Source organism: Lindgomyces ingoldianus (assembly GCF_010093535.1).
Source record: "Lindgomyces ingoldianus strain ATCC 200398 unplaced genomic scaffold BDR25scaffold_11, whole genome shotgun sequence".
Classification (NCBI taxonomy): Eukaryota; Fungi; Ascomycota; class Dothideomycetes; order Pleosporales; family Lindgomycetaceae; genus Lindgomyces; species Lindgomyces ingoldianus.
The window spans coordinates 194,660-203,968 of NW_022985172.1; the positions used below are offsets into that span (position 1 = coordinate 194,660).

The window sequence follows — 9,309 nt, forward strand, 5'->3', positions numbered from 1 at the left end:
TATTAGATAACTAAGTTTATAATAACAAGATTTGCAGTAATTAGTAGTCCTAGCCGCCTAACGTCTACTGCTATAGCCTTGTGCATGTGCACCTTGCCTGTTAGCGCAGGCATAGACTAAGCAGTAGCTGTGATAAAGTTAACAGCTTTTTAAAATAGCTTAAGGCTAACATAACTTTGCAATCTATTACTTACATTAAACAGGATTATGCTAGTGCCTAATCTAATTTTAAGAACATTCCTAGGCCCTTAGCTATTTAGTAGCGTGTTAATTATGTTATCTAGCCACTTGCGCATCTCTGCCTTGTCTATGTTGCTGCTGTTATACATAGACGTCTATCTAATAAAGTCACGTCTAATTGTCTTACCTTAAATGTTATAGATTAGTAAGTAGATCTTAGAATTAAACTGCTTCTTCTATTTATTAACATGCTGCAATTTGTTATTATTGCTAGCGTGCTTAGTATCTAGCAAACTGCTTTTATAGATTGTAACAAAGCTAGCAAGTTAGGCCTTATTGCTATTATGCTGCTGTTGCACAGTTACTGCGTCACTTACAGATCTGTGACTACAGAGGACATGCTCAATCTCCCCTAGCTCTACACAATGTCCCCTAATCTTAATCTGTTCATCTATTCAGCCAAAGAACTCTAGCTGACCATATATCAGACAATGACGGACGTAGTCACCTGTGCAATAGGCTTTCACCGTCTAGCCAGCAAGCGTGACTGTAACGAAGCGATTAATGTCTTGCTAAGGATTAGTGTATCCCTAGGCTACACTATTGCCTGTGACCACAAGTTCTCTAATAACTCTAAGTGGTACAAGTTACAGGTTTAAATCTATAACGTAGGCACCCAAGTTACTAAGTGCACGGCCAATAGGTACGCTATTAGTGTACTTCTTATCCTTTTGCAAAACAAAGCTTGTGCTTATACCTGTGTTCTTAGTTAGACCATAGTAATTAATAAGCGTGCATGTAAGGAGGTTTTCTGTGGCGAAGAAGTCTCGCGGGTACAGTGCTTCACCTCCTAAGCAAAGCATTTCGATTGCAGCAAATAGGGCGGGGCACTCTATAGTGTAGTGCCTGAAAAGCGCCGGAGTGAGCACGGCCATCCAGATGTCGTGTCTGTTGAATATCTGAAGCATAGCCTCTGGGTCCAGAACTACCATTGCGTCAATGCATACGAGCGTTCCACCGTTCAACAGGCAGGCATATATCTCCCATGTCGACACGTCAAAAGCTAGGTTGGTCATGTGTGCCATAACCCGGGAAGCCGGCAGGTGCTGAACAAGGTTGTTGTCTCTCACCAAGCGCACAATGCCGCGGTGTTCCACCATAACTCCCTTCGGCTGGCCTGTCGATCCCGAAGTGAACATGACATAGGCAAGGCTCGTCGCTGACGGCCCGACGACCATAGTACATGTAGACATTTTCGACTCATGGTAAGCCTGTTCATCCAGAGCGTCTGTAATCCGTACAAACTGGATGTTGCTCATCTTCAGGTCCGGACACTGGCAATCCGCCCCAACAAAAACGATCCTCTAGCCTAGAAGAGAGGAAAGTATAGCTTCCATTCGCTTCCCTAGGATCCTGGCGTCAAACGGCAAGTATGCTAGATGGGCCTTAAGGATGGCTAGGAACGCAACAATAGTCTGACAGCTTCGACTTCCATACACGCCCACCAAACTCTCAGGAGCAAATGCCCACTGTGCCAGCCACCGAGCAAGTACATCGGACGCCCTGTCTAGCTGATTGTAGCTCATCTCGATTGAAGCATCTTTCACGGCAATCCTTGATGGATAGGCAGAGGCTTCATGGCGGAAGAGGTCGACAATGCTTGACTCGCGCGGGTAGGCGGTCTCTTTAACACAAACAAGGCCCATTGCGTTCAGCTTGTGATAATCAGCCTCAGTCAGTAGCGGAATAGAGGCAGCCACCGCCTCCAGCTCCTTGAGACATGCTTCTAGAACGTTAGAATAGAGTGACAGCATGTTGTCAATCGTCTCTGGAGCATAGAGGTCAGTCGAGTAGAAGACACTACCCTGTAGTCCGTCCGGATGCTGGAAGAAGTGGAACTCAAGATCAAACCTCGTGCTTGTTGCTCCATGCAACCCCTCCGTTTCTACGCCCGCTAGCATGAGCTGTCCTAAGTTTCGCTGAGAGTGTACAGCAAAAACAAGCTGCACAATCGGGTGACGAGATAGGTCTCTATCTTGCTTAAGCTGAGAGACAATGCGCTCAAATGGAACGTCCTGGTTTGCAAGGGAAGCAACTGTTACACCGTGGACCTGTCAGACAAGCTCTTCAAAAGTCTCCTCTTTAACTCTAATCCAAAGGCACTGCATGTTAACAAAAAATCCAATCATATCTTTAAGCTCCCACCAATCTCAATTCGCATTTGCAGTGCCAATAGTCGCATCTTCTTGTCCAGTGAGTCGGAATTGTGTTACCCGGAAAGCAGCAAGCAGGGCCACAAAGAAAGTCACCCCATGCACTTTACAGAATTGTTCCAACTTGGCATATAATAGGCCGCTAATCTCTAACGTCCGCACATCGGCTTTTCCAGACAACGTGGCGGGTCTAGGCTTGTCACAAAGGAGCTCTGCCGGTCGGCTTGTCTGTAGCTGCGTGAGCCAGTAGCTCAGCTGCCTCTGGTGCTCATCCACCTGAGCTTGCTGTCTCTGCCAAACAGAAAAGTCACAGTACTGAATAGGCAAAGGTTGTACTTGAGAGAGCGGATCCTGTCCTGCGATAGCGGCTGAGTAAAATGCAGACAGTTCACGCATAAGCACATCGACAGACCAACCGTCCGAGACAATGTGATGCATGACAATAGACAGCACGTGATCGTCTTCCTTAATGCGGTAGACTGATACTCTCCATCCAGGCTCAGTTCGCAGGTCAAAGGGAGTCGCTTAGTCCTGCTGCACTGCATCCGCGAGGCCCTGTTCGTCGCCTGGGAGAATGTCGATGACGTTCAGTTCCCTAGCATGGAAAGGTTGAACTATTTGCACACTTGTACCGCCAATGGTAGCGAAGGTCGTGCGTAACGTTTCATGGCGATTTTCAATCGCAAGAAGGGCGGAATTGAGGGCCGTAAGTTGGAGGGGGCCCTTAATATGCATTGCAACCGGCACAAGATACCAAGTCAGACCTGGGTGCAGTTCTTCCAAGAACCACAGCCGGCCTTGCGCAAACGATTGCTCGACAGGCCCAACATGATTAACATGCGCAATAGCGGCGGGAGGGTCGCAAGTCGATCTAATGGCAGTTGAGGTCACCTGTTCTAGGCGTAGATTACAAAAGATGTCTGCGACGCTTAACTGCATCCCTGTTCTGCAGGCCTCGCCGACAAGCTTCATGGCTGCGATCGAGTCACCACCCAGGCGGAAAAAGCTGTCGTCCAGACCGATGCTCTCTGGCTCAATGTGCAGCACTTCAGCCCATAGCTTTTGCATCGCACTCTCTGCCTTTATCAATGGTAGTCGCTTCAGTCCCTGGCTGAAAGTTCGCATCTCGACCAGTTGCTGGGCCGAGAACGAGGCCCCAATCTCTCGCAGTCGCTTCCGGTCAATCTTCTTTAATGACGTCGCCGGCAGTTGTGGTATTGGAATGAACACTGTTGGCACCATGTACCGTGGAAGAAATCGCTCTAGTCTGTCCTAGAGCGTCCATATGGCACTCTGTGTCCGCATCCGCGGCACTACGTATGCACCATACTCGTTCGCCTGAGTGTCTGTGCTATTGTTAACAACGATGAAACAAACAAGTATACTCTCTTCATCTGTCTAAGGCGTGATAAGCTCCACTGCAATGTCTTTCACGTTAGCCTTTGCCTGCTGAGCTTGATGCTCTATCTCTCCTAGTTCAATACGCTGCCCGCGAAGCTTAACCTGATTGTCTTTCTGCCCTAGCAGCTCAATCGACCCATCTTGCTTGTGCCTAGCCAGGTCTCCAGTCTTGTATAGACGAGATCCACATCCGTCTGTTCCGAAGAATGCTCTCCATGCAGGTGCCTTGATGAAAGTGGCGGCTGTCTTGTCTGGCTTGTCAATGTACTCCACGCCGAGTATAGGCCCTTCAATCAGCACCTCACCAATGGCTCCTGTTGGAACAAGCCTATTGTGGTCATTTAGATTGACGATCCAGTAGATACCTGTGCTGGCTCGGCCTACATCCTTAGTTGTGGAGGTACTATTTAGTCTTATGGATGAGACGAAACCGGATGTCTCGCTACTTCCGTATGTTTGCCGCAGGTGCACCTGGGCTTCCCACTGCCTAATCTGAGAAATTCGTATAGGCTCCCCACCTATGCATAGAGTAGTCAATGATGGGACCAACTCAGGGTTAAGGAGATCGAGGACAGTGGAAGTAAGGAATGCCCAGTTTATCTTCATCTTTGAGATAGCCGATGCCAGATGACTTGTTCGTTCCTCGTCGGTTGGGATGCAAATGCAGCCCCCATGAACAAGAGACAGAAGAATTTCGGCTAATGACCCAGCGAAAGAGTAAGATCCAAACTGCAGTGTTCGAGTACCTGTCTGCATTCCGACGTAGTGACCGTGGCCAACTACGGCAGAGCACGCTGACTGATGCGCGATTCTGCATCCCTTCGGTTCACCCGTGCTTCCAGATGTAAAGATGACATAGGCAGTATCTATAGGCTGTACAGTGACGCTCCATGGGTATTTTCGACTGAACTGCACCATCGAATCTCTCGTGATGACCACAACGGCCTTAACTAAACCTTCCACGACTGGGGCGCTCGCTTGAGATGCTAGTGCGAGCGTACTGGATGATCTGCTGCACATCAATTTCAGACGCTCGTAGGGCAGAGATGGATCAAGAAGGAGAAATGCTCCCCCTGCCTTGAGCACCGCCACCATCGACACTATTGTCCACATTGACTTCTCAAAGCACAGCGGAACAATGTTATTGGGCCTGACACCAAGGGCCACGAGGTGGCCTGCCAGTCTAGTCGACAGCGCGTCCAGCTCGCCATACGTCATCTCGCCGTCCCAAGCACAGACAGCAGGCGCATCGGGCCGCGCCATGGCCTGCTCTTCAAACAAGCCATGAAGGCATCGTTCAACCGCCGCTGGTATTTCACGGTTCCATGCCCACAGCTCCGTCCTGTCCTCGGGTGTGAGCGCGTCGATATCCGCCACCTTATCTTCTGGCTTAGCTCTAGCCAGTTGTTGCATGACGACGCTGAACTGGCTCAGCAGCTTCTTAACTAACCATTCCTCTAAGACCCGCTTGTCGAAGCTAGCCTCGATCTGAACCCCTTCGGCGGCCAGTGTGCACTGCAGCATCAGTCCATATGTCGTGAAGTCCTGAAGCTCGGAGCGTCCACGCCATTCCCCCAGTCCCTCATCACTCTTAAGATCATTGCTTACAGGCTGTACAACAAGCAGCGTTTGGAAGCCGCAAGCATGCCGGGTGCCCGGTGCGATCTTGGCTATGTGCTGTAGCCCCGTCTGCTCGTATGGGATCATCTCCGTTGCCTGCTGTTGCAAACTCTGCAGGAAGGCAAGCACAGTCTGATCGCCTACTAGCTTTACTCGCACAGGCACGGTTGCGATGGTGGGCCCAATCATGGCCTCAATGTCAGAAACAGGGGCGTTCCGTCCAGTGACCGTGGTGCCGAACACCACGTCGTCCAAGTTGGTGTACCGACTGGCGATGATGGCCCAAGCAGCGCGCACGAGCGTCGACGTCGTTGTGTCGGAGGGTACCTTTGGGAGTGGAGGGCATTGATAGTGCATTATTGCATCTGCGACTGGCTGCTGCACCGCCGCTGGCAGTGGAGGGAACAGTGTCGCTTGGCAGTCATCGAGAGCTTTCTGCCAGTACAGCGCCGCTACCTCCTGGTCTTGCTGGCCGAGATACTTGATGAAAGCATGGAAGCCAGGCTGCTGTTCTACTATGCCCTCTGTGTAAGCCTTGGTAACCGCGCTGACGATCCGAGGCATCGACCAGCCGTCGTACAGCGCATGGTGGATTGTCCATACCATCCAGCGCTTCTCTTCTTTCGCTTCCTTGACGAGGGCGTACCGTGTCAGCGGATCGCCGAGTCCCATGGAGACTGACTTATCCTCCTCAAGATACTCTTCCAGTCCTTCTGCCTCAATCCACGGGATGTCCTCTGCCATCACGGCCTGCAGCAAGCCAAGCCTACTATTCTGCACGATCCGCGTGCGCAAGACTGGCATTGATCGGACGACATGCTCCCAAGCAGCTCGCAAAATGTCTTCTTCTATGTCGGCCCGCAGCTCTAGAACGCTCTGCATGATGTAGTCGCCGGCTCGTTTCGACGTCAGCGACACCAGTCCTTCCTGCAGCGGTGAGCATGGGTAGATGTCCTCGACAATGCTCGCGTCAACGCTGCAGCTCGCAGCCGCTTCCTCCCGGATGTGGGCTACCTCCACATCTTCACCCAGGAGAGAATAGGAAGGGATGTCTTCAGCCATGTTGCTACTGTTGCTGTAGTCCAGTCCAACCAGGTCGGCAATTGTAGGATTGCGGAATATGTCTGCGACGCTCAGCTGAATCCCCGCTCTGCGAGCCTCACCGACAAGCTTCATGGCTGCGATCGAATCACCACCCAGTCGAAAGAAGCTGTCGTCCAGACCGATGGTCTCCGGCTCGATATGCAGCACTTCCGCCCATAACTCCTGCATCGCCCTCTCTGCCTTTGTCGATGGTAGTCGTTTCTGTCTCTGGCTGGATGTCCGCATCTCGGCCAGCTTTTGGGCAGAGAATGAGGCCCCAATCTCCCGTAGCCGCTTCCTGTCTGTCTTTCCTGACACTGTCATTGGCAACCGTGCAATGGCAAAGTACACATTTGGTAACATGTAGCTCGGCAGCCGCTCTGCCAGTTTCTTGTCTGATTCAACCGGATTGATCACCCGTATCAGTGAGCCAGAGTTGGCCGTTTTATCTGTCGTTATTTCACTGCCTATCTTTTCATCCAGCTGTAGGAAGGCTGCTAGCATTGCACCGTGTTTCTCGCCCTCAGGCATGATGACTTCGACTGCCATCTGTTTGGCCTCTGGTATGCACTCTCGCACATGGTGCTCGATTTCGCCGAGCTCGACTCGCTGGCCTCGTATCTTAACTTGGTCGTCCTTGCGGCCCATATAGATGAGGTCGCCTTCGGGCCCGTAGTGGACCAGGTCGCCCGTCTTGTACATTCTGCCGTGTCGGCCTGGGTAGCCTCCTCCACCTCGCAACAGCCAGGTTGGATCACCGATGAAAGCTGCATTGGTCTTCTCAGCGTCGTTGAGGTAGCCACGTGCGAGGATCGGCCCTTCAACCAAGAGCTCCCCGATCGACCCTGTAGGAGCCAGCTTGTTATGGTTCTCTGGGTCTACCACCCAGCTGACAGAAGCAATCGACTTTCCAAGCAATCCCGACCTGAAGCCTTCTATGCCGATATATCCCGTACAGAATATACAGGACTCTGTGGGACCATATGCATTGATGACCTTGATCTGACCTCTCCAAGCCTCGCAATCAGCCAGCGTGATTCTTTCCGCCCCAAGCACCAATGTCCTCAGTGTTACAATCGATTTAGGGTCTAATAATCGTGCAACAGTCGGGGTGAGATAGGCCCAGTTTACGACCATAGTGTTAATGGCATTAGATAGATTGTTGCGCCGATGACTCTCAGACGGGACGCAGATACAACCTCTAAACATCAAGGTCGTGAAAGTCTCAGTAATGCATACGTCAAACGTGTAGGCAGCGAACTGAAGAGCTCGAGTGTGCTGTGTGAACCCGAAAACTCTCCCATGGCCTAAGCAGCTGGTAGTGACCGCTCGATGTTCCAGAACGACGCCTTTTGGTGTTCCAGTACTTCCAGAGGTGAAGATGATGTACGCAGCGTTCCCTGGTTCTACAACAGGATGAATCTCGTCCGTCTCGACATGGAGCTGGGCGATGGTTGCTTCACACACTGTGACAATGTTGAGGGCAGAATCCTCCCATAGAGTTGAGTATTGGGCCGACGTCAGCATTATCATAGCCCCCGTCTGGTCGAAGATCTCCTTGTGGCGGCTTGCTGGATGCTCTGGATCCAGGGGGACAAATGCTCCACCCGCTTTGAGGACTGCCAACATCGCGACAACAGTCCACATGGACTTCTCAAAGCACAGCGGCACAGTGTCCTCTAGCTTGATTCCGAGTCTGACAAGTTGGCCTGCCAGCTTGGTCGACATCGCGTCCAGCTCGCCGTACGTCATCTCGCCGTCCCACCCGTGAATAGCGAGCGAAGCAGGATTGCTTTGAGCGATTGTCTTGATGAGCTCATGCACGCACTGCTCGACGCTTGCCGGTACTGCATGGTTACGGAGCCAAAGCTCTTCAATATCCTTGCTCTCCCCACCGTGTAATGCTTGGGAACTTGTATCCTCCATCTTTGGCTGAATACTTCTGGTGTCAGAACGAGGGATAATTTTCTCTTCGATTTGGTGTCAACGTAAAGTTCTTTAGGAGTTTGATTGAACAAAAGATTTGGCGGCTTCCCCTGACCAAAGCTGGGTGAAGTCCAGCTATGAGCTATGGATCAAAAGATCAACCAATACGTAGCCTTGGCCTAGCTCATCCTTGAATGCGCCGTCCGTCCAATGATGTGCAAAACCTAAATGCTATGGTTCTAGCTGTGCTGCGGCACCTCGATCCTGCTGCTGGTCTGCAGCTCCGTCACACTGCGTTGTCGCGCGAGGAACGGGTAGCATGACATTGCTTGGCAGGATGCTGACTTTAAGCCCGTAACAAAGGTTCTCCTGTCGAGGTTAACGCTCCGCCCCGCCCCACTCCCACCCCAATTTCCCCCTTTACCCGGTTGTCGGCGATGTCAACATGTGTGCCTGCGGCGCGGTATTGACATGTGTGCCGCTCCGCGGTCGATACGCTGCGAGGCACGAGACAAGTGACGGTCGCATGATATGGGGCGATCTCTAACGCCATCAGTTCAGGAGAGTCCAGGAGTAGAGCCGATGTGCCTTAAACACTAAACGTTGGAAATGGAGGGTGAGCGCAAAGCGAGACTTCACAAGATGTTGCTGCCAAGCTAGGACCTTCTGCAGATGGTCGGCAAACGAATCTGCCAGTGGCCGACGCACTAGGGCATTTCGGCACTAAGCGATACCCAAAAAAGCTTAGCTCGTGTCCTTAACCTTACCTCACAATCAGTGAACAACACCTTACCTCCCTGGCAAATTGTCCCGTGTGCGTATGTGTTTTACTGTGGACACGCACCCTGTTAAACATGGACGTTTCGGTCTAATCTTCCTCCATTTC

General features: G+C 51.4%; 1 protein-coding gene across 1 annotated transcript; it reads right to left on the bottom strand.

Moving 5' to 3' along the window:
- Positions 1–827: 827 nt before the first annotated feature.
- BDR25DRAFT_341795 (amino acid adenylation) lies at positions 828–8,423 on the bottom strand (the record flags this gene model as incomplete). Its single annotated transcript, XM_033693642.1, has 5 exons — positions 828–1,451; positions 1,686–2,291; positions 2,454–2,872; positions 3,020–3,665; positions 3,828–8,423. The coding sequence occupies 5 exons, from the start codon at positions 8,421–8,423 to the stop codon at positions 828–830; spliced, it is 6,891 nt and encodes a 2,296-aa protein (XP_033549181.1).
- Positions 8,424–9,309: the final 886 nt, after the last annotated feature.